The sequence below is a fragment of the Hemiscyllium ocellatum genome, chromosome 7 (assembly GCF_020745735.1).
Source record: "Hemiscyllium ocellatum isolate sHemOce1 chromosome 7, sHemOce1.pat.X.cur, whole genome shotgun sequence".
Classification (NCBI taxonomy): Eukaryota; Metazoa; Chordata; class Chondrichthyes; order Orectolobiformes; family Hemiscylliidae; genus Hemiscyllium; species Hemiscyllium ocellatum.
In genome coordinates this window covers 34,970,699-34,996,594 of record NC_083407.1, presented here as the reverse complement: position 1 = coordinate 34,996,594, position 25,896 = coordinate 34,970,699, and the positions used below count along the sequence as shown (strand labels likewise).

The 25,896-nt window shown below is 38.7% G+C and overlaps 1 protein-coding gene across 1 annotated transcript in view; it reads right to left on the bottom strand.

The window, feature by feature from the left end:
- The window catches only part of LOC132817331 (low-density lipoprotein receptor-related protein 1-like), a 1,680,787-nt gene that overhangs the window by 691,656 nt on the left and 963,235 nt on the right, over positions 1-25,896 (bottom strand). Inside the window, exons 27-28 of the mRNA XM_060827740.1 lie at positions 21,497-21,661; positions 19,184-19,428 (exon numbers count right to left, since the gene is read on the bottom strand). Coding sequence (XP_060683723.1) covers positions 19,184-19,428; positions 21,497-21,661 — 410 coding nt within the window. The remainder of the gene's footprint in view (positions 1-19,183; positions 19,429-21,496; positions 21,662-25,896) is intronic.

The window sequence follows — 25,896 nt, the reverse complement described above, 5'->3', positions numbered from 1 at the left end:
ACTATGAAAGTAACCACCCCAACACACACAAACGAAGCTGCATCAGGACACTACTCAAAAGAGCCACAACACACTGCAGTACACCAGAACTGCAAAAAGAGGAAGAGGAACACCTATACAAGGTATTCGCCAAAAACGGATACCCGCGCAACTTTATCAACAGATGCCTAAGAGACAGACCACGGAACGAGAACATGCCACAACCAAAAGGACTAGCCACACTACCATACATCAGGAGCGTTTCAGAACTGACAGCTAGACTACTGTGACCCTTAGGACTCATAACGGCACACAAACCAACAGCCACGCTCAGACAACAACTCACTAGAGCAAAGGACCCGATACCCAACATGAGCAAACTAATGTAGTTTACAAAATACCATGCAAGGACTGCACAAAACACTATATAGGACAAACAGGAAGACAGCTAACAATCCGCATCCATGAACATCAGCTAGCCACAAAACGACACGACCAGCTATCCCCAGTAGCCACACACGCAGTCAACAAGCAACATGAATTCGACTGGGAAAACACTACTATCATAGGGCAAGCCAGACAGAGAACAGCCAGGGAATTCCTAGAGGCATGGCATTCATCCACAAACTCCATCAACAAACACATCGACCTGGACCCAATATAGCAACCACTACAGCGGACAGCTGAAACTGACACCCGGAAGCGGCAAGGACAGACCACTATAAATACTGGAAGAAACATCAGAGAAGCACTTCGCAGGAGGCTCCAGAGCACTGATGATGTCGCCTAGCCAGGGGACGAAACGTTTGCAACAAAAACTCCCAGCTCGGCGAACAGAAGCACAACAACGAGCACCCGAGCTACAAATCTTCGCACAAACTTTGGTATACATGTGCTAGCAAAGAAATTTTCTTTCAGTTAAATTAATAAAAAGACAAATATGCAGGTTTCTTTTCAGGTAGAAACTCACCTGACTTTCTAACGTTCACTAATGCCCAAATGATTTAGACAATATCCAAGTACAACATCCTGAGTGGTTTTGGATTGCTGTAGTGATGAACTGGCACTGAAACAATTGAAACTTTGCATTTCATTGACTCCTTTGAATTTAAGAGATTCATAATTGTTTTGAAACCCTTTCATTTTTTTACCCTATTCCAACCCTGTAGTTCCACATTTACCACTTTCTGCAAAACCTCCAACTTTTTTACAGCGTCCATCTGTTCACTTACCACTCCACACCCAATTTCCATCACCCCATCTGTGGTAGAGTCAAGAACTGCAAAGCCTCTCCACTTTCCTCATTAACAAGCTTCAATTTTTGTTCATACATTAAAATCACTGAAACCTCATTTCTACAACAAGCCTTAGTTAAACTTTCTTGTTCTGTGAGTTTTGCTACAACAACTTGTATTCAATGTAATCAAATGCATCAAAATGTATGCAAGTTGATATGAGGCCAAATGATGAAAAGCTGAATAAGTAAATATATTTTAAGAAGTGCCTTAAGGAGTCAAGTGGCTAAGTTTTTTTTATTAGATATTAGATTACTTACAGTGTGGAAACAGACCCTTCAGCCCAACAAGTCCACACCGACCCGCCGAAGCGTAACCCACCCAGACCTATTCCCCTACATTTACCCCTGCCCCTAATACTACGGGCAATTTACCATGGCCAATTCACCTGACCTGCACATTTTTGGACTGTGGGAGGAAACCGGAGCACCCGGAGGAAACCCACTCAGACACGGGAGAATGTGCAAACTCCACACAGTCAGTCGCCTGAGGCGGGAACTGAACCCGGGTCTCAGGCGCTGTGAGGCAGCAGTGCTAACCACTGTGCCACCGTGCCGCCCTAGAGAGGGAATTTAAGAAATATGGATTCTGGTAGTTGAAGGCACAACTACACACCTCTGATATCAGGGATACTCAAGAGACTCGAATCAGAAAATTGCAGGTGTTCAGAGGTTTATAGAGATGGAGAAAATCACTGTGACAGGTAAGGGCTCAATCACAAATGGATGTGAAAAACAAGGATGAGAACTTTATCATTGAGGCATTGCTTAATTAGACATAGTGGGGAACAAGTAAATAGGATTTGTCATTATGATGTAATCAGTGAAATATATGTCTTAAATTGTTTGTTGTAAAATTAGGTTTCTGATTTCAAACCATTCACTGCGTTTTCTGTGGGTCTGAATTTAATAACTAACTTGGAAATCTTTCCATAGCTGCAACACTTTTGTTTAAAACAAGTTTTTGTTTAGATTAGATTCCCTACAGTGTAGAAACAGGCCTTTCGGCCCAACCAGTCCACACCAGTCCTCCGAAGAATAACCCACCCAGATCCATTTCCCCTCTGACTAATGCACCTAACACTATGGGCAATTTAGCATGGCCAATTCACCTGACTTGCACATCTTTGGATTGTGGGAGGAAACTGGAGCACCCAGAGGAAACCCATGCAGACATGGGGAGGATGTGCAAGTTTTGAATCAATGGGTTTTTGTGTGCATTAGCAGAGGTCTCCAACAGAATACAGCAATAGGGGTCTAGTTCAGAATGTCAGGAGTGGTCTCCCTTTAAGCCTAAGGGTAATATCTGTAGCTGAGAGGGAGAGGGACAGAGAGGGTTTGTTTTGTTAGTTACACTTTTAGTTTGGATCAGTCTTATGAGATCCTCAGAATAAGATGGCTATATAATACACTGGGCATGAGAAGGGAAGGATATATATTGAGAATGACATTTCCCTAAAGTGAAAGGTTAGTAAACGATCCCGATCAGAAGTGATGGGATAAAACCCTGAAGAGGTTACTTAAAGCTGATACTTAATACTTCTGCTGTGTGGCAATTTATTTTCAATTTATAGTATAAACAGATGGTTTGCTTCATTCTATTTTATCTTAATTTTTTGCAAGAAGCTTCTGTTTCATTTAAAGCAAAATCTGTAGCATTATGTGCTCCTGTTTCAACGTAAGACCACTTTGTTCAATTCAAAACAAATCAAAATATGGTCAGCCAAGGCAGGATCTTGTCTGGGATATAACTTGTCTAGTAATAACAACAGCTGAGATCAAAACAGTGTGAGTAAGGGCACCACAATCATAATTTCGCTGAGGGGCTGCATGTAAATGGGAAAAAGATTAGATCCTTGAAAGAACCCAAAGATAATGGTGCAATAGTGGAAAGCAAATCCATCACAAGTGATACTCTGTTGTGGTTAGCTAGGTAAGAATAAAACTAGGCATGTGCACTCACTTCTTATTTGAAAATAATGAAGTACTCATCTTAATCTCAAAATTGCTCCATGAATGAGACAGGTTTAAACACTATCTTGCAGAAGGGAAAAGAAGCTGAGAATTTTTAAAAGTCTGACGCAGTTGAAAGTAAAGCCTCCAATTGTGGAAAAATTTAAATTGAAGATGCGTAAGCAGCCAAATTTAGTGAATACAAATATCTTTGAGAACTGTAGTGCTCCAGAAGATTGCAGTAATATGAAAGTGATTGTTCACAGAGACATTTATAAACAAGAATAATAATATTAAAATAGAAGTGTTGTCTACCTCCATGTCAATGTAGGTCTCGAAGCTGAAAGGTGATGGATGAATGAAATTTGGTGTACATTAGAACATAGACAGCAAAGCTTTAGGTGAACTCCAAGTGTACGGAGGTTGGAATGGGAGGAGAGCATTGGATTGATCAAGTCAAGAGCTGACAAAGGCAAGAATGAGGATTTCAGCTAAGACAAACGTGAAGTGAGACAATGGTAAAGAGATGGTATTTGTCAAACTAGGGGATGACCCAGATATGTAGTTGGTAGCTCATCTCAGTGTCAAACTGGACACGTTTTTATATAATCTGGTTCTTTAGACATATTTATGAAATATGTTTGGGATGTATTATGCTAAACGTTGAAATGTAACTTCTGAGTTGAACTACATTCTGCAAAAAGCTGTGGATAATTTTATGAATTGTGGCAAAAATACTTCCATTTGACTCCATTGTTGTACTGCTCATTCTATATTAATGCAAATCACAAACTGCTTCCCACAACACATTACAAAAATCCCAGGAGAGTTGGATTATTATGTTAAGAAGTCTTATCATTCTAACTGTGGTTTTAATTGACTAAAATTGTGTTTTATAGTAATGCAGCAAAAATTTTATTTCTCACTTCATAATACCTTGTCAAAATATAATTGCATGATGCACAATCAGCAGCAGAAAATGCACAATATAGCCAATTTATCAAAAATGAATTGCAAATATTCAAAGACAATCACAGAAGGGAGCAGAAAATTATACCACAGTAATAGACAGCATTTCTATTTTGTCTTGATTCTCCGAAAATGCTTTAGCTGTACATTTAAATTATAAACACTTTTAATCATATAATTCAAGATGACTTTATTTGCTGTAATATTACAAGTGGAAGTAACAAGGACCCTCTACCTTTGAGGATCACTTGTATCTAATTCTATGCTTACTTATTAAACATTGATTTTATTGCAGTTTAGTAGGGAACAAGTATTACGTGCAATAAAAACAGAAAGTGTGAGGGAGAGAAATTGAGCAGCTCTAGTCGAATCTAGTGAGTTAGAAACAGAGTTAATGCTTTGAGTCTAACAGAATCCTTTTTTTGAAAAAAACAGTCAGTTTGGACTTAAACTGATGACTGGGATTTTCATGTTTTAAGTCCAGCCCAAATGCAGGAATTTTTCCTCAAAGATCAGGTGAGAAAGTCTACAGATTTTCTAAAATTAAGCAACTTGTTGGCCGGGGTGTGCCTTTTGCTCAAATTATGTCCCTGAAACAAGACATGTTTGGAGTTACTAAACAGAGTGGCTGAACAATAGACTATTGTCCATTATTGCTGCTGGAACAAACCTCCCCCCAGACTCCAGATGGATGATCAACACCGTGTTTAGAAGTGGGGTTCCTTGGGTTAGAGGTTATGGGTGAAGCTGGAGTAAGGGGTTTGGAAGTGAATGGGGTTGCTCTCAGAGGATGCATCTTACACTTAGTCATGCGCAAGGTTATACAGACCAAAGGACACCCCCCCCCCACCCCCACCCCCAATTTCCAAAACAGACAGCGAATCCACTGTGGTTTACTAGTTCAGGGAAGGTTGACTCTTTCTCATCTTACTTGGAGCTGAATTTATTTTGGCCTAGGTTAGGGAAGCCCTTAACTGGTCATTGTGAACATCGTAGGGTCCCAATTAGAATCAGGGTTAGGAAGTTGAGCTTGGGCATTCCAGCCAAAGGTTAATTTCTGTGCTGAAGGTCAAGGACAGAGTATCACATCTAATATTCTGGCCCTCTCAGCACTTTTCCTGATGCTTTTCAGGATGGGAAGGCTGCCCTGTTGCCAGAGCTTCGAGGTTTCTCCAAAACTTTCTGTTTTCATTTCAGACCTCCTATAATATTACGCTGTTATTTAAGCTTTGTTCAAGTGGTTCCCTTTAAATCAAAATGATAGTTAAGGTTTTTTTTAAAAATATCATTGAGTATCATGGCAGTGGCAAAGCATATCATATAAGATGGTCAAGAATTTTGTTTTTTGAATTTAATTTTAAATGCTACCAGGATTTCACAGAGAGAATCCAGGAAATTCAATCAATAATATATTCTTAAGACCCGTGAATGATAGACACAAGTGAACGGGAAAATCCAAACCTGAGACTTGATTTTTTGCTGTTACTTGATAGAAGTAGAGCATTCTATTTATACCAGCTTCATTTTATTCAGCATTTTATATTAATCCACAATGTTCTATGGCTAAACCAAAATTTTAATAATTCAAAAGACTTGAAAACTTTGGTAGTTTATAAGTAGTTGATGTTGCAAAAGATAAATATAATTCAGCCAACTGAATTACCCTTCAAAATTGATTCAATAAATATTTAAGGAATCTATAAGTGCAATATCAGACTTTCATTCATTTTAGAATTTATTTGACCAATCAAATTGAGGCTTGTAACAAGGAAAAAGTAATTCATGTGATGTTAAATTCCATCTATATCGCGGTATCTCTCAGAAAACTAAGGCCTTTGAAATATTGATGGTTGGCCATGTGCTTAAAAAAGTTCTTTTTCAGACCATAAGACAAATGAAGAGGTGTTTGAAAATGCAAGAGCAAAAGCAACCCCGAAATGAAACTTCAGAAAAGAAAATGTTAGTACTTCAGCTACTATTTCACATTGGAGGACAGCAGAAATAGGGGCTGATTGTTAGGTGATGAATACAATAACGTGGTTTCAGATGTGCTACAATCGATGTGTGCAGAGGCAGGGAGAATAATGGGCCCAGCAGCTTCTGTTATTTCATGGCCACTTATTCTCTATCCTACCCCTGACCTTTAAATCTCCCCAGTAAACATCACTTGGTATTGGGAACATTGGTCAAATAATTATTTCTTCAAGGTCTGTTCTTGAGGTTTTCTGAAATGGTACTTATGAGTTTTGGGAGTTACCATTGCACTGTCACTAATTCATTTATAAGGTGTTGCAGTCCAGTACTAACATTTCCTTCTGTTTGGGGGCATTCAGACTGAGACAGAAGCAGAATGAGAAGAATTCAGTTATATCCTTAATAATGATCAACACTCCCTATTAAACTTAAAGACATATAAATGCATTAATTTTTGAGACACCTATGATGAAATTGCTCCTTTAACAAGATCATGTTTTCCTTGTTTCTTTTTCAGAGGGGTCATACAGTCAGAGGTTCCAGCTTGCCTGAGTTTATCTACTTGAAAATATTTTTAAGTCTTTCTTTTAAACACTTGTACAATGTAAGAGGTGTGGCCAGTTCTCCCAGTTCAGGGTTTGGTTTGGTTTTTGCAAGTAGTCTGGCTGTTTTTGTTGCTATTGGTGAAAGAAACAGCTCCATGCTGATCCTCTCTCTCTCTCTGACCTCTCTCCTGTCAGAATATGTGTTTAAATTTAATTTTTTGCCAAGTGGGGTGATAATGGGACAATGCAAGTATTTGGAACAGCATCATTAAGTTGCAAGAGTGTTGATTGGGTTTTCAAACAGTTATGTCATCCTAAATTCGGTTTTCTTTTGCTCATGTATAAATAAATACTGCTTTGTGTAAAACTGAGTGGTTGGGCCAGCTCCATCCCTCCTGGAATATTGTCTCTACACCTGCTTAAAACAGCTAGCAAAGTTAGGGTCTGAGCTAACTTCTCGAAATGTTTTGATGGCATCTAGCCTGGTCTATAACACAACGCAGTGTTTTAAGTTGACCCAAAACAACAGGCATAGGTTGGTGGCAACTTTTTTTTAAATTTCAAGATCACTGATCCATACTTCTGCACAGAAAAAATCCTCACCCTGAACACATCTGCCACATCGAGTCATAAGGTCATACAGCATGGAAACAGACCCTTCAGTTGAACCAATCCATACCGAGTATAATCCCAAACTAAATTAATGCCATCTGTCTGCACTTGGCTCATATCACTCCAAACATTTCCTATTCATGTACTTATCTAAATATCTTTTAAACATTGTAACGGTATTCGCATCCACCATTCCACACACAAATCAGTTCCTGCTTAAAAACAATTGCCACCTGTGTCTTTTTTGACAGTGTTCTCCTCTCATTTGAAAAAGTATGCCCTCTGGTCTTGAAATCCCCAACCTTAGGGGAAAGACACTTACCATTCACCTTATCTACATCTTAAGGGCGGCACGGTGGCACAGTGGTTAGCACTGCTGCCTCACAGCGCCTGTAGACCCGGGTTCAATTCCCGACTCAGGCGACTGACTGTGTGGAGTTTGCACGTTCTCCCCGTGTCTGCGTGGGTTTCCTCCGGGTGCTCCGGTTTCCTCCCACAGTCACAAAGATGTGCGGGTCAGGTGAATTGGCCATGCTAAATTGCCCGTAGTGTTAGGTAAGGGGTAAATGTAGGGGTATGGGTGAGTTGCGCTTCGGCGGGTCGGTGTGGACTTGTTGGGCCGAAGGGCCTGTTTCCACACTGTAAGTCTAATCTAATCTAATCTAATCTCTTATGATTTTATAAACCTCTATGAGGTCACTACTCAACGCCCCAGGAAAGAATGTTCAGTCTATCTAGCCTTTCATAACTATATAGCCTTTCGCAGCAGCATCTTGGTAAGTCTTTTCTGTACTCCTTCCAGCTTAATAATGTCTATCCTATAACAGAGAAACCAGAACTGGACACATGCTGGTGTGGTAACAGCTAATGTGGTCAAAGTTAGAACATTTTAATGAGGCAGTTATTACCCTTTTCAATGCGTCACAGATCTCAGTCTTAGATTTGAATTTACAGAATTTGTACTTGCAATGCAGTAACTGGGTGATGTCAGCTTTCATAATCCTTCTGTGTATGTGCAGTTATACTTGCATGAGTCACACAATAAGCCACAGAAATGTAATGCAGAAAGTGTATCAATTGACAGATGTTAAACAAAGGTTAACGTACTAAAAGGTACAGTCGAAAACTGTTATCAGAGTTGGGCAACATAAGATCATAAGAAGTAAGAGCATGAGTAGACCATCTGACCCTTCGAGACTGCTCCACCACTTAATAAGATCATGGCTGATCTTTCCATGAACTCAGCTCCACTTACCCGTCCTCTCACTGTATGACTTAATTCCAATTACATAACCAGTAAATAACAGTCAATTACAAAAATTTCTTTTAAAGCACACCATATCTTTGAGGGAACTTGTTTTTGGCCCCCATGTACACTGAGCACAGTTTCTTGGCCAATGACCCTGTGCTTTCCTGGAACATTGGCCTTCACGATAAACACTGTCTACAACCTCTCTCACAGGCCCTAGACATGTGGAAATGTGACAAGAAAGATCAGTGGTTCATACCATAACAGCAGATCTTCTGGCAGAGTGGCTCTTACCCATAGCAGTAATGCACAACCATTGGAGTCTTTTCTCATTTCACTTTACTACAACTGACCTTCAGGATTGCATGAATGGCACTTTCCTAGGAATGGTTTCCACTATTCATGACTTTCAAATTATGCCTTGTCTTCCTCTTATAACTGAGATATCAAAGAATACTGTCTGTAATATAAAAATCAAAAGAACTGCAGATGCTGTAAATCAGAAACAAAAACTGAAGTTGCTGAAAATGCTCAGCAGATCTGGCAGCATCTGTAAAGTGCCCACAACTTATCTTTTTAATCCTCCAACCTTACTTATTTATTATGAAAGTAGATCTAAATATAATGCAGTGAAAATGTAGTAAGTTTCTTAAGCTAAATTAATTGGCTCCTAAATTCTTGCTACAATAATATATTTTCTTTTTATGCACAGTTCATACTTCCATGGACCTCTCAAACCAGCTTTCTTTTAATATTAAATGCATTTGTAATGTGATCACAAGCTTATTTCAATATCTCAAAATTTAAATATCAACACTAACCTAAGAAATTCTCATGCTTAAGTGTCCTGAAATATTTGAGATTTCAACTCTTAATTCGTCAAAATGCAAATTATGAGTTCAGCAGAAAATTGACCAATACCGTGATGTCTTGTACAATGTTACTGCACCATTAGAAACTTAAATTCAACCTAATTTTCATAAAGTTAAGAAAATAATTGAGTGTCTCAAGAAAAAAAATCCTTCTTCAGTCTTCAATGTCTGTTGAGTATATTTTCTTGACATTCAATATTTCTGACTACTATTAGCATTACAGAACCAATCATGAATCTATACAGTGCAGTGTACACTCAGCAGAGCCAATGCCAAAACTGTTTGCACCATGCACTGACAAAACCATTTGGTTTTGCATGTTTAATTCGCAAGCAATCTTGTCTTGGGTGGCTAATTTTTAACCTAATGTTGAACCATTTAATCTAAAAATATTCCAAGCATAAAAATAGTTATGGGAGTCGAATGAGTCTGGACACTTCAAAATGTTGGAATCTTATGTTACTTTCTCTAAGTTCAAGTTGCATCAAATTTAGTGGAGTGATTCTGGATATAAGGCCACATGAGTGACACTCATATCCTGCAAATTACTGAACAAGATATATTACAAAAGAGTTTCTTTAGCCCATCAAGCCTGTAACACCAAAATATATATTATAACCTACACTATTCACTGTCTTGATCGAGGTCCATAGTTTAGAATGTTATGACACATTAAGCACTCATTTCATGGAGCAAGTCATCACAAGTGACACCTGCCCTAAAACCAGCACTCATTGAATCTGTGCCATCTTCTGAAGCCCTCAGCAAATCTGCAGGAGGACTGCCATCTGGAAGAGGCTTGGAGGTCCTTGTGGACAGGGTGGTTGATACGAGAGGAGATTCATTCCAGAGGATTGGTAGAGACAGCAATGATGACAGATCACGCCAAATTAAATCAGTGCCATTTTCAGGCTGAGAAGGACTGTGTTGCAGTATAAGAAAGAGCCGAATGAACTTCTCTGATCTGCAATGGCAAGTGCTTTACTCTGCACTCACATTCACGCTATCTCTGCCATGGCACCCAACCTCCATCAAGTTAATACTCTGATGTATGCTCTGTTGTATGCAACATCATCCCTCATTCACTCTCATGAACCCCCATACTCCCAAACTGCAATGCTGCATCTCCCACATGCTACATCATTTCTCCCTCAGACCCCCTCTGTGCCTTCCCCCACATGCAGTAGCCCTGTCATTACAAGAGAGTGCATAACAAGGCAGAGCAACATTGGTAAAGTAGAAGGAGGCAGAGTCAAGCTGGATGTTCTCATCCTCATGCTATGCATGGAAACCATGATGTGGAGGAGTCAGTGTTGTATTGGCGAGGACAATGTTAAAAATCACACACCACTTTGGAAATCGAACCAGTCTGATTCAAGATTTGGATACAGACAAACTCTCACCTCACACATTTAAGGTATTGTCTGAGCTGAGATGTCACCTATTGTTATAAAACTCTAATTTATCTTGAGAATGTGACTTAAAAGAAGTACTGGGATTTACATATTAAAGAACAAAAACAGCAAATCCATTCAAAAAGATGAATGACTTAACAATACACATTTTTTCATTATATCATTTCAGTTACATGAGACTGTAACCTTTTGCTGTAACTTCTGTGTCTTATGGTCCTGCTTCACAACCACCTGATGAGAGAGCAGCGCTTTGAAAGCTAGTGCTTCCAAATAAACCTCTTGGACTATAACCTGGTTATAACTTTATCTGAAAAAAGAGTACTTTCTCTCACAGGAGAAGACCAGGACCACTCATCTGGGGATGCAGAGACATCTCTGCCCTGTCACATGAGTAAGTTTCACTTGTCATTCCACTCCAGTGTCACATTAATCTAGCAGTCAGTGGAATGGATTGAACGCCTTTACAAATCTTTGGTCACAATATCTTCTGCCTCATATCTTAGAGGTGCACTCAACCTTCAAGATCAAGCCCATCCCACTCTGGAGCTCCCCAGCTGAGAGTTCTGAGACATTGGAAGGACCATTGCTAGCCATGAATAACGAGTGTCAACTGGAAACTTGTCACTGTCTCGTGAGAATCTGACTTGGAGGCTTGAGAAAGCAAACAGGATCAAGTGAGATAACCTCACTGAATATCTTGACTGATTCTACCACTCATCGCACCAGAGTCCACATTGCTGGTAAGATTACTGATAATATTCTGCCTGCTATTTTTCACTGAGACAGAATTATGCCATGGGCAGGTAAAAATCAACTAACATGAAATCATCAATTTGGTTTGGCCTTGTGTTACAAGATTTTAATGCACAGGAAACTCCCTCTGCATACTAATTTATACTTTTATGTTCATACTAATTCACTCTGCAGGATGTTCTAAATTTATGCTGAGTGGTAGTAGAATATCAGACTGGTATTGCAAAATATCTTTCTTAATGAAAATCAATTTAACTCCCACTCCAAAACTTTGCAATCTTATTCGCGGTGAAAAAAATGTGTTGCTGGAAAAGCGTAGCAGGTCAGGCAGCATCCAAGGAACAGGGGAATTGACATTTCAAGCATAAGCCCTTCTTCAGGATTCCTGAAGAAGGGCTTATGCCTGAAACGTCGATTCTTCTGCTCCTTGGATGCTGCCTGACCTGCTGCACTTTTCCAACAATACATTTTTCAGCTCTGATCTCCAGCATCTGCAGTTCTCACTTTCTCCTTTGTAATCTTATTGCCAACTTTTGTTAAGATTTAAATCAGCCAGTACACATCTGAAAATGTCTTTTTCATAAACCTGAAGTAATTATTATCAGAACTGTTAATTACTTTTGTGTTTTAGTGTGAGGATTGCATTGATAATTTACAGGCAGCTGTTTGTGTGAAGTTGCTTCATAAAATTTAAGTGCTTTATAGATCATAAAAGAGATAAGTGACAGTTAGTTGATCTTGGGATATAGATGTTGGTTATGAATCATTCAAACTTCATTCTCATAGCTTATGATATCCTTAGAGTCTCTTAATAAAATCAGTGGCAAATACTCACTCTCTGACCTCCAGAGAAACAATCATTTACATGTAATGCTTCCAATTTAGTCTACACTATTTGGTGTCTCCTCGACACTAGACAAGTTAAATGTAGATTGGGTGACCACTTCCCTTCAGTAAACAAGGACTTTTAAATGTTTTCTAAACCAGGTTTTTGGTTGTTTGTTGTTTTGTTTTACTGTCATGCTTATATTTTTTTGTCTTTGGTCTGTTGTAGTCTTCCAGTGATGCCATGTGAAGTATTTCTAATTTTCATCTGATAAGACACTTAGCAATCATTTGGATTTAACATTGAGTTTAATAATTTCAAGACATAATCTCTGTTCCAACTTTGATTTTTTTTTCTATGCAGCAGTTTGATTTTGTTCATGGTTCTGCTTTTGGGCAAAGTTGTTTTTTTTTCACAGAAACAGACTTTTATTTCGCTACATCCAATCTTCAAATGCATACAGTTTCAACAATTTCAATCAAAGCTTGACTATTCAAATTATAAATGCTTAATACTCTTATACAGTTCCGTGGTACACTTCCCCAGTTCTTTGTTAACCTTACCAGAGGGACATCATGGCAGAATTTGTGAAATTTATAAGATGCACCTGACCTGAATGGCACAGCTACAGCCAACCTGTGCATCAAGTGGACCCAGTCCTGAACTACACACCTGGTCACCTCTTCAAAACGTTGGTCAGACATGCCTCCCCTTAACAAAACCATTCTGAGTGCATCATCTTTAGGTGCTATACTTTCTTGAATGATCTCCAGGTAAGCAGAATTTAGACTCAGTTTGGGAGTAACGCACATCTGGGTCATCATTTCATGCTATTTCATGCTTTTCTTCATACACTCTTAGGATACTAACCATAAGTCATCCATGTCAAACCTGAATGAATCAGGATTCTGATCATCATGTGTCTAAAATAAGTGGAAAGCTTAGTCCCACATTTGCTGCTTTTGACTGTTAATAAAGACAATTCAGTGACCAGTGAGCTGCTTCTTACTCACTTACAAGTATGACAACTTGGTCTTATGTGGCACTCCATCTCGATGTCAAGGGCTGACGGCCCACACCAAGATCACCAGTGAACTAAATGTAATCATGTCGTTGATAGGGCAGCATTTTAATTTTGAATTTTGAAGCAAACACGACAGAAATGAAAATATTTTAAGGTCAGAAATACAATTGTAAGATTGCATGAATTTGGCATATCCATTCCTTAAGCAGGAGTGGCAGACAGATTTTAATTTGGATAAATGCAGGGTATTGCATTTTGGTAAAACAAACAAGGGCAGGACTTATACAAGTAAAGACAGGACCCTGGATAGTGTTGGCGAACAGAGAAACCCAAGGATTCATGGGCATAATTCTTTGAAATTTGTGACACAGGTAGATAAGGTGTTTAAGAAGATGTTTAGCATGCTTACCTTTATTGCTCAGACCTTTGAGTATTGGAGCTGGCTCATCATTTAAAGGTTATACAGGACATTGGTGAGGCCTGTTCTGGAGTGCTGTGTGCAATTCTGGTTGCCTTGTTATAGGAAGGATAGTATGAAACTGGAGAAGGGTCTGACAAGACTTACCAGGATGATACCAGGAATGGAGGGTTTGAATTATAAAAATAGGCTGGATAAGCTGGGACTTCTTTCATTGGAGTGTAAAAGATAGAGAGGTTACCTTTTTGATGCCGATTAAATCATGAGGGACAAAGATAAGTTAAGTCAAAAAGATCTTTTCCCAAAGGTGGGGAAATCCCAAACAAGTGGGCATATGAGTTTGCAAGTTAGTTCACTGAGCTGGAAGTTTTGCTTTCAAATGCTTTGGTAACATCATTAGTGAGTGTCCCGTGAAGCACTGTAGTATATCTAGCCTCTCTATTTATAAGTCCTGGTTTCTTCAGGTAGGTGATATCATTTCCAGTTTTTTTTTCAAGGGAAGGTAGATAGATCTAAATTGATGTGTTTATTGGTGGAATTCTGGTTAGAACGTCATGCCTCTAAGAATTCTCATGTGTGTCTTTGATTTGTTTGTCCTAGGATGTGTGTGTTGTCCCATTCGAAGTGGTGTCCTTCTTTGTCTGTATGTATGGAAACTAGTCATAGTGGTTCATGTCTTTGGTGGTCAGTTGGTGTTCATGTATCCTGGTAGCAAGTTTCCTGCTTGTTTGTCCAATGTAATGTTTTTTATCATGCTTGCATGGTATCTTATAGATGATAGTTTTGCTGGTAGTATCTAATGGATCCTTCAGGTTCATTAGTTGCTGTTTAAGTGTGTTGGTAGGTTTGTGGACTACCATGATGCCAAGGGATCTGGTTACGAGCATATTTTGAAGATGAGTGAAGGCAGATTTAAAAAGGACATGAGAAGCAACTTTTTTTACACAGAGAGTGGTTAGTGTGTGGAATGAACTACCAAAGGAAGTAATTGATGCAGGTATAACTACAATTTTAAAAGACGTTTGGATAGTACATTTTCGAAAAGGTTTGGAAGGATAGGGGCCAAACGCAAGCAGGTGGGACTGGTTTAGCTTGGGAAAATGGTTGGCGTGGACTACTTGGATCCAAGGGTCTGTTTCCATGCTGTGTGACACTCTGACTATCACATAAAGGATGTTTTTAAACTTAAGAGGGTGAAGAAAAGATTTCCAAGGATTGTGCCAGGACTGGAGTTATAGAGAGAAGTTGATTAGGCTGGAGCTGTTTTCTCTGGAGCACGGGAAGCTGAGGGAGTGACCTTATAGAAGTTCATAAAATCATGAGCAGCATGAATAGGGTGAATAGCCAAGCTCCTTTTCCTAGAGTGGAGAGTTCAAAAATATACCGCATAGGCTTAAGTTGTGAAGGAAAAGATTTAAAAATGACTGGAGGGGTACTTTTTTTCAAACAGAAGGCAGGGAATCTATGGAATGAGCTGGCAATTGAAATATTGGAGGTGTGTAAAATTTCTCCATTAAAAATGCATCTGGATGGGAAAATGGGACTAGGTGAAACTGGGAAGTCTGGTCGGTGTGGATGCGTTGGACTGAATGTTGTTTCCGTGCTGTATGACTCTACAGTTCTCTGACTCCATAAATGTTTTGTCTTCTTACTGAAGGCATTATAACTCCTTTTTCATGTATTCTTTCCCACCCTCTAACGTATCACTGACCAATCCATTTGCTGTTCTACCTGCTTCACCTGACAGCACAAAGCCCATCACGTTTCGATCCTCCTTTTCTCTGAAGATGATTCATATTCAATTTGAAACATTGGCTTTCTTTGTCCACAGCTGCTGCCAGACCTGTTTCCTACTTCCATCCCTTTGTGGTCTTATTTTAGATTTCCAGTTTCTTTCTCTATTGTTTCTTGGCTGGCATTTGTCATTTTTTTCATATCAGCCTTTTTTTTTATGTATAAATGTAAAATCTATTTTATTGGCTGCCTCTTTCAACTCTCTTCCCCATCCTCATCAGCTTGTCAGCATATAGCTGTTGGTTAGAATGATGACCAGGTTGGCATCATACAGCAGATCACCATGAAATATGACAATTCTGCTTTGTCACGACAGCATAGCTCCTCCAGGGCTGTCTATGGAACTTGTTGGAACTTTGGGTCCCTCTTAAACCTGTATTGATTCAGCATTCCATATTTTGTATTTCTTGTGTAGCATGAGGTCTCATCTAACCGTGTTACAATAGTAAAAAAAATTACTATCAAGCTCATTGGAACTGTCAGCAGACCTGTCAAATATAATTGTGCCAGTTATCAGAGACATCTCTCAAAGGGACCTGAAAAAAGTGACAAGTGAACCTGTAAAAAGAACCTGTCAAGTAGACTTGTTGAAAGTTTAAAGAAGAGAGTTGTGCCCTTTGAGACCTTGAGTATTTAGAGCACCTGACCTGTTCTTGTTGTCACCGTATTTGTATGGCTGGTCCAATTCAGTTTCTGATCAATGAAAATCTCCAGGATGTTGGTAGTTTAGCATTCAGTGGCGGTAATGCTATTAAACGTCTCAGGCTGATGGTTAGACTCCCTCTTGTTGGAGATGGCAATTGCCCAGTACTTGTGCAGTGCAACTGTGACTTTCCACTTCTTTCACTTTCTCCTAGTTGATTTCCACTTTTTCACTTAAGCAAATAGACATAGACTGTGCCAGTATCTGTGGAGTTACTGTTGGATTTCAACACTATGCAATCATCAGTAAACATCACCATTCTGACCTTTCGATGGAGGGAAAGTCATTCATGAAGTAGCTGAAGATGGTAGGGCCTAGGGCACTACACTGAGAAACTTCTGCAATGATGTCCTCAGGGTTGAAAGGACTGTGGAGAGATTTCCCCTAATTTTCACATTACCTCTGGAGTTAGCTCTTCTGTCCATGCCTGAGTTAAAGTTATAATGTGTTCAGATACTGAGTGGCCCTTGTGAGCAAGTTATTGTTTTGCAAGTTCAATTTGATAGCCCACTTACTGACCTGTCAATCTCATCTCTAATGTCAGAAAACTGATGGGAGGGGTCGAGTTTGACTGGTCAGTAATTGCAAAGAAAGCCATGGAGTTTGATGCAACATGGTTCATGGCCACAGTAACCTTTTCTAGACAACAGCAGTTCTGTACTCCTACTCTGAGACAGTGATAACTGCAACTTGTGGTTGATTTCAGTGACAACATCTGATGCTTTATTCCTCATTGAAACTTCGGGTGGAGAATTGTTCCCAGTACAGGATAGAATGATATGGTCTAGATGAGACTGGCATTAGAAAAGCACAGCAGTTCAAGCAGCATCCGAGGAGCAGTTTCCAGCATCTGCAGTCATTGTTTTTACCCAGAATGATATGGTGTCAAGCTAAAGGCCCTTTTAACGCTTTTTACTCCCTCAGCCACCTGTCTTTTTTTGTGTTGCTTATGTTCATTCAACCTGCCCTGCCACAGGGAGTACATCTGTGACATCTATCTGAGAGTAAACAGATCATGGGGCATCCTTGTGGTCAAAACAAAAACATCCATTGGCATGTGTCACACCACTCCCTGTAGACCACACCAACTCTAACAAATTTAAAAAATGACAGCTGTTTTTATAATCACAGAACCATGAGTAGAAACCATCACTACATACCTTTTAAATCATACTCGTGAACACAAGTTCAAGAGATGGAACATCAACTTGAAAATAAAGGATTCTTATGGAACAGTGGTAGGGACCCTACCTGTGAGCCAGAACTCATGGATTCAAGTCCCACCTGCTTCAGAGGTGTGTAATAATGTCTACGGCAGGCTGTTTAGAAAATATCTTGACTTGTAAAGATGATGTGATGTTAAATCCGTATTACACAAGCAGCCTATTCTTCAAACCTTCAGGTGACATGCTAATGCAATCAACAAAATGGTTTTCCACACACCAGATGGCAATTGTGAGTCATTTTTGGAAGCTAAAAGACTGTCATAGCAATAAAAATCCAATGTGAAAGAGGCCAAATTTTGTGGTCAGAATTTCTAAAGTGACTTGAAAAGTCAGAAAGACAAATGATCCGCATAAACGTCAAGGTTTCAAAATGAAATATTTAAAGAATTACGTCTTGAAATTTTTTTTTGCTGCATAAAACTAACTATTAACTGACTTCATCTATAATTCTACTGCATTATAAGAGGTTAAAAATTGGCTGAGGATATAATCCATTTTATTATTTTTAAATTAAATAAAATGTGAGCTTTCAGGGTCATTTTTAAGGCAACTATCTATCTTTATTGGTGGAGGAGTGGTAATTCCATCTTTTTTTAATGAGCATTTTCTATGGCACTGTTACCTACATGACATATTCAGTGATGAACTCAAAATGAACCAAAAGTGAAAGTTATTAATGACTTTTACAATAAACTGTTGGTGACATTTTTCAGCTCAATCTTTATTAGAAGGTGCAGTAGGAAGGGCAAAACATATTTAGCTTTAAAAAATCATGACAGATTCCCATACTATTTGGCTACATTAATGATAAGCTGATTTCTTCCATAATTTCATTAATGGTACAGCATTTTAATGATTTGGGTTGAAATCTTAGCATCTGACATTTAAACAGACTTTTCTGGATTGCAAGCTCAATATTTCCATTGAGACATTTTTATTAGATTCTTCAAACAGTTTGCATTTGTTAAGTGTGATTATTTCATCAGCACTAATTTTGGAGAGCACAGCATACTTTTGTGCCTGCAATTTCCTCCAATTACTGATGTTGAAAATCGTCTTTAATGCCATTTTCTTCTTCAATGAGGGAGAGGAAATGCAAATCAGAAGAATATACTTGGATGCCTTTGTGGAGGGTGTCAACAGAAATTCACCCATTCAGCCTGCCATTCCTGATTCTGTTGACCTTCTGTGTCTCCAGTCATGTGCTATCTTGCAATTACTTTAAAGGCTCAGATAACATCATCTTCTGCACTGCAGTAATACATTTACAGCCACATTTGCCAAGATAACAACAGTATCATTGAGACAATGTGCCAATCTTAATGTGATTGTTTGAGCTTCTGTGGCACATGGACATTGTCTTCAGACATACCTGTTTGTGTTCTGTAAGCTATTACATTTTACAGCTTAACTTATCAGATGGTTATAGGAGTAATTAAAAGTGATTCTGATTTATGTCACATTTTTTGCTGCATCCCACAAATTCCATAATACTAATACTCTCAACAAAATGGTTTCCCACAAAACCGTTTTTTGTCGTAATGCAATCAGTAGCAGAAGTTGTAAAACAAACCTACCTTGTGGCTGTCTTGTTTGATGGAAAATCTGAATGTCATATGGTCTTGCACTGGTTCTCTGCACCACAGTAACATTGTGGCCAGTCCATTTGTTGGCTTTCAATAGGGTGTTAGTCTTCCAGTCAGTCCAGTAAACATCACCTCCATACACTGTTACAGCAAATGGATGCGAAAGGTATTCATGATGACGTAGGACTTCTATCAATTCTGTGCCATCATATAAGGCTGAATATATACCATCTGACCTACATCACGAAAAATGAGACATAAAGGAACTAAGAGAAAGAGAATTTTCAAACTCACAATTATTTTCTCTAGCAGGAATTCACTCTGATTAAGGAAATGCATGTTAATATTTTTAATGGATAAGTTAGATTTGTGATCATGAATAAAGACGGTAAACAGCGCAAATTATATTTGATAAGCTATATAGCTTCCAAGGTGTAAGTTATAGCTCCAGACAATGAAGAAGTTGTATTTGTGGCAAAGAGGGAATGTCAGGTCATTGTATTTTGACAAGGACAAATTGAACAATGACACTGAAGTACTTTAGAGTACTTAATTTCAGTCTTCCCAGTTCTGATTGCAGCTGTGTGTGGCACTAATTGTTATGGAATATTTTGCAGTGTTCACAGGATTGAGATTTTTGATGTCATTTCTGGTGCCTAAGTCAATGTCAGGTGATCTGTCCACTTTTTTCAGCTTTTTTAGCAGTTAGATGCACTGACTGGAGGAGTAAATTACTGCAGATGCTGGAATCTGTACTGAAAACAACAAAGGCTGGAGATCACAGTGGGTCAGGCAGCACCCATGGACAGAGAGCGAGCTAACGTTTCAAGTTTAGATGACTTTTCATCAAAGCTGAAGTGAAGTGTGGAGGAACAGCATTAATGCAATAGTTCAGCAGAGGGGGGTGGTGATCATGATAGTGGGTGTAGAGTGTTATCACGTCCTCCCCTTACACTTATTGTCCTTTCAAGTCTGGCAGGAGGCACACATTGTTCTGTCATTCTCACATTCCAATCACTTAATCTAAACTACTAATATGTCACCTTGATCATGCACAATGAATGCAAACAACTGGATATATTGTCATAATATTGGAAAAGTTGTCTCTTCTCTGCAGGTTGATGATCAGGTAGATACAATTGCATCCTTTGCAGTGTATAGTTTGACCATCAGTCCCAGAGACCCACTTTCCCCCAACATGAGAAATGTGAAATACTAGCTCCAAATTTTATTGAGATATGTTAACATTGCATGATAGATCCATCTCAGCAGCTGCAAAATCAGCCAAGCGCACTTCAAAATCTCTTGCAGCCATGCCAACTGACATGAAGGTTGGGCATGTGAGGTAGAGAAAGCATTGGCATCGTGGAGATATGACTGGACCAGTAATCCAGAGACCATTGTTCATGCTCTGTGAATATGGATTCAATCCTATCAAAACAAAGGTGGAATTTAAATTCAATGAATGAAGGAAAAGGCTGAAATTGAAAGCTAGTCTCAATAATGAAACTGCACATTATCATTTAAAAAAAATCACCTGGTTCGCTATTGACACAAAAGGATGACATTTGCATTCCCTACCAGTCTGGCCAAATGAGACTCACAGCAAGTCTTAATTTCTCCTCAAAATGGTCTAGCCACACAGTTCAAGAGCAATGAAGGATGGGCAACAGATTGCAACGTTCTAACGATGCCCATATCTCATGAAGGAATAAAAAAAGAATTCAACCATTCACAGAGGTTTTTTTTGTTTTGGTTCCAACCTACTTAATTGCCTTCTGACAGATAATAAAGAGATCCGCCAAGGGTTGGGTCAACATTTTGACAGATCGTCCTTTCATCGGTTGTAAGTTATTTAACATAAACTTGGTCCACACTATTTGTAGGATGGAAAATTGCACCAGTTAATATGCACTACAAAGAAAATGTTCTTTTTTTTTAGCTATAACAGAAAGAAAAACAAGTTTTATCTTTGACATTATCTCAAGGTATTGAAAAATATTGGGTTTTTAAATTAAAGTGCTATGATTTGACAAAAAAAATGACTCTAAGATGATCTTGGATGATTTTTATTCCTATTGTATTAAATCATCACCAGTTATTTTCAAACAATAAATTCTCACAACTACCAACAAGGGAAGTTGCTGGTAATAGAGAACAAAGAAATAAAAATTCTTTAAAGAATAAAGTCATGGCAATTGTTCAGGGAGGTTGGGAGTAGCAAATAGAATGAGAAAGAAGAGATAAAAAGACATCTCAGGATCATGTTCAAACTTTTCATGCAGAAAAAAGTGTTGCTCTTACATAGCATCAATCCAAACAATTCGGTTCTCAAGGTAATCCACTGTTAGTCCATTAAGCCAGCCACCAGTTCCCAAAGCTTTGTAGATTGTCTTCCTTCCTGCTCCACTCATTGAAGCAGCCTCAATACGTGGGAAACTAGAATCCCAATCTGTCCAAAAAAGAATTCTAACCAAAAAAGACTTTATGAATATTAGCATTTTCACAACATTACATATATATTCAGAATTTTTGTTAACTATGCCATTTTTTCATTATTCATTTATAAAAATGAAGTTCAAAGTTCAAACTAATTGGAAATATATGTAAAACACATTAGTTAATCGATTATTGAGTTGTTGCTGCTTTGCCTGCCACTCTCTACTTTGTTTCCAGAAGTTTCCATTACAAGTAATCAGACAAAGAGTATGTAAAAGGTCAGGAATCCAACTACAGGCACATTGGATGAGGGGACAACTATGAGAAGGGGGGAGTCAATGCAAGACTGAAGGTCTTATACATAAATGCAAAATACAAAAATGAGCTTGTAGGGCAAATTGAAATTGGCAGGTACAATGTTGTGAGTACCACAGAGGTGTGGCTGCAAGAGGATCAGGGCTGGGAAATAAATATCTAAAGATATGCATCCTATCAATAGGACAAGTAGATGGGCAGAGGGAGCGAGGTTGCCTTGAAATTAAACAAATAGCACAAAGTCATATAGACTTGGAAAGCACAGACTCTGTGCGGATAGTGTTGAGGAATCATATAAACAGACCCTGATGGGAAGCAGTAGTTGGTCGTGGCAAATAAAATAATTCAGGAGACAGAAAGAGCAGGTAAGAAAGGTACTATTACAATTACCATAGGGACTTCAATATGCAGGTAGAGTGGGAAAATTAGGTTGGTAGCAGATTTCAAGGAAAGGAATTTCTGGAATGTCCACAAGCTATTTTTCTTGGAGCAGCTAGTGGTGGAGCCCACTAGGCAACAGGCAAATTCTGGATTTGGTGATGTGTAATGAGGCAGGCTTGATTAGGAAGCTTAAGGTGAAGGAACCGCTTGGGACAGTGATCATGATATGGTACAATTCACCCTGCAGTTTGAGAGGGAGAAGCAGGAAACAGATGTAATGATATTATAACTGAGTAAAAGACATGAAGGAGGAGCTGGTCAGAGTTGATTGGAAGGGGAGCCTGGCAGGTAAGGTGGTGGAGAAGCAAAGGCAAGGAGATTCTGTGCATAATTTGGGATGCACAATAGAAACTCATCTGAAGGAACAAGAAACATACTAAGCTGAGAACGAGGCAACCATGGCGGACAAAGGGAGTTAGGACAAGATAAAACCAAAAGCAAAAGTGTACAATGTGATGAAGATGAGTGCAAAGCCAAAGGTTGGTAAGCTTTTAAAATTCAGCAGTGGACAACTAAAATAAAATAAAGCGGGGGGTGGGGGAGGATGAAATATGAGAGTAAGCTAACTAGTAATATAAAAAAAATTGCAAGTTTTTTAAATTATGTATAAAGGGTAAGAGAGAGACAAGAGTGAGGCAATTGACTGCTTGAAAATGTGTCTGAAGAAGTAGTAATATGGAACAAAGTAATGGTGGAGGGACTGAAGAGATACTTTGCATCACATTTCACACTGGAGGAGGATGCTGGAACTTGTCACAAGGAGCATACTGGAACTTCAAGAGAGTCAGAGAGCAGAGGTAAGTATCGTGGCCATGAATAAGGAGAATGTGCTGGGCAAGTTGAATCGTGTGAAGGTGGATAAATCACCCAGAGCACATGAACTACACCCCAGATTTCTGAAAGAGACAGCTGAGAAGTTTGTCGAGGCATTGGTGGTGATCTTTCAGGAATTGCTGGAGTCAGGGAGGATCACAGAGGTCTGGTAAATGGCTAATGTAACATTTCTGTTTAAGCCGGAAAGGAGGCAAAAGTGAGGAAACTGTCAGCCTGTTAGACTGACCTCAGTCATTGATAAGATTTTCGATTCCATTACTAAATGTGAGATTGCAGAGAGCTTCAAACTATTTGTTTAATAGGGCTGAGTCAGCATGGCTTCATCAAGGGGAGGTTATGATTGACAAATTAGAATTCTTTGAGGATGTAATGAGCAAGTTCAACAAAAGAGAGCCAGTGGGTGTGCAACAAAATGGCAGATGGAATTCAATGTGAGAAATATGAAGTTATACTTAGAATAGAGGTGTTGACTATGTTAGAGACAGGGAAAGGCTTTGGAAATCTGAAGCCCCAAGAGACTTGAGAGTCTTAGTTCAGGAATCTCTCAAGGTTAACATGTAGGTTTAATTGAAAGTTAGGAAGGCAAATACAGTTTTAGCATTCATTTCAAGATGGCTTGAATAATGTGAGCAGTGTTGGACCCTGTGTCTAGGGAAGGATGTGCTGGCTTTGGAGGGGCATTAAGGGTTTATTGTATAAGGTGTAATTGAGGACTGTGGATCTTTATTCGATGGAATTTAGAAGGATGAGGGGGATGTCATTGAAACTTAACAGAATACTGAGAGACCTGGATAGAATGGACATGGAGAAGATTGCTCCACTGGTAGGAGAGACTAGGGCCCAAGGGCAGAACCTCAGAGTGTAGAAAGACACTGCTGAACTGAGGTGAGGAATTTCTTCAACTAGGATGTGAGGATTCTGTGGAAAACACTGCCACAGGGAGCTCTGGGTTTAAATCATTGAGTGCCTCTAAGACAGAGAGAGATAGGTTCTTGATTGTTAAGAATATCAAGGGTCAAGGGGGGAGAAGGCAGGAGAATGCAGCTATAATTGAATGATGGGTCGGATAGCCTCATTTTGCTCCTACATCTTATGATCTTTGTTGACACTTCATGATTCTGTCTTAATCATTACTCATTCTTTACTTCCTTTTCTCTCTTTTCAATGTAAGGCTCATACAGTTTTCTCATCATAGTTTCCTATTTACGTTTCCCATTTGTATCTGACATTTTTTCCTCCCTTTCTCCAATACTCTTTCTACATTTTTTTTCTCCCAATCATCTCATCCATGATCTATATGGTGCTCTTCAACCTTTCCTTATAACTGTCTCATACATTTTGTTCATGAAAAGTTCAATTTCTATTGAACAGTGCAGAATGAAATCTGGATTTAAAGTGTTCTGATTGAACAAGAACAAAGTCTCTGGGAAATGCTGTGATATTGTAGCTGAGGGAAGAATGATATAAATTTGGGAGTCATAGCAATTCCTTAGACATTTGAAGGAACTTTAATAAATATTATGACTGAATGGATTGATATTAGACAAGGAAAACAGAAGCCCATGCAATTGGACAAAAACAACAATCTGTCTAATATGGTGATTGCCTCTAGTTTTGAATATGCTCATTTACACATATGTCAAAACTGGAATACAGCCATTAACAATATATCTGTTCAATGAACCAACCAGGATGAAATTATCATAATTTATTCTCATCTAATATTAAAAACATGAGTTAAATCATTCAACATAAATAATAATTAATAACGAATGTGGCTTGTATATTCGTAGTGTAATTTAATGGTTGCATTTTAAAGTTAAAATAAAATTTTCAAGCTTCACACTCATTATCACAATTCATACTGCTCTCTCGCACTCAGAAGCATTCAATCTTATTCTTGTTTTTTTTTTCTGTAATCACTCCCAACCATGCATTTCCGAATAGGTTTCTTTATTCCCTTGTGAAATCGAGGGGAAAATGAGGCAGCTAACTAATTGTGATTGAGAACTATCCAGGTATATTCTTTTGAAGAAATATGTGACTCTGTGTGGCTGAAAGGAAATGCTCTTATGATGGGACATTTATTTATAATATAATCGACATTTGTCCGGCATTCAGTAGCTTGGTTTTAACATTTCAACACACTGCTTGTTTAGATCTTTAGATTGAAAGACATATTGGTATGCACTTAGCTTACCTCACTTATGTGTACCTATATACAAACGTGAGCTTTTGAACTAAGTCCGACAGTACGTTAAACTATCTAGTTTGAATTTAGAATCAAATAATGCTAAACATTAACAGCACAGCAATACTACAAGGACATTCCTAAAATGATTTCCACAAATACACATAAGTAGTACACAGGCAAAGGAGTTGGGATATTAACAGACACTAATAAATTCTTAGGAAACATATTAAACCCTCACTTCCTATGTAACTGGAGAGGGGCGTGTTAAAATGACCATCAAAGGTGAGAAGGCATCAGCAGAATTCAGGTCAACTATACTCTCCCATTAATACTACAAATAAATGTTTTTTTTTAATATAGCATTTTGACATTTTATTGACTGCTTCTTTCCAATGCAATCAATACTTTGTCTTTCCTTTCTTTTGTAGCACACAGCTTCTTCTCACCCTTTTTGATCTCACTACAAATTTAGCAGAAAATT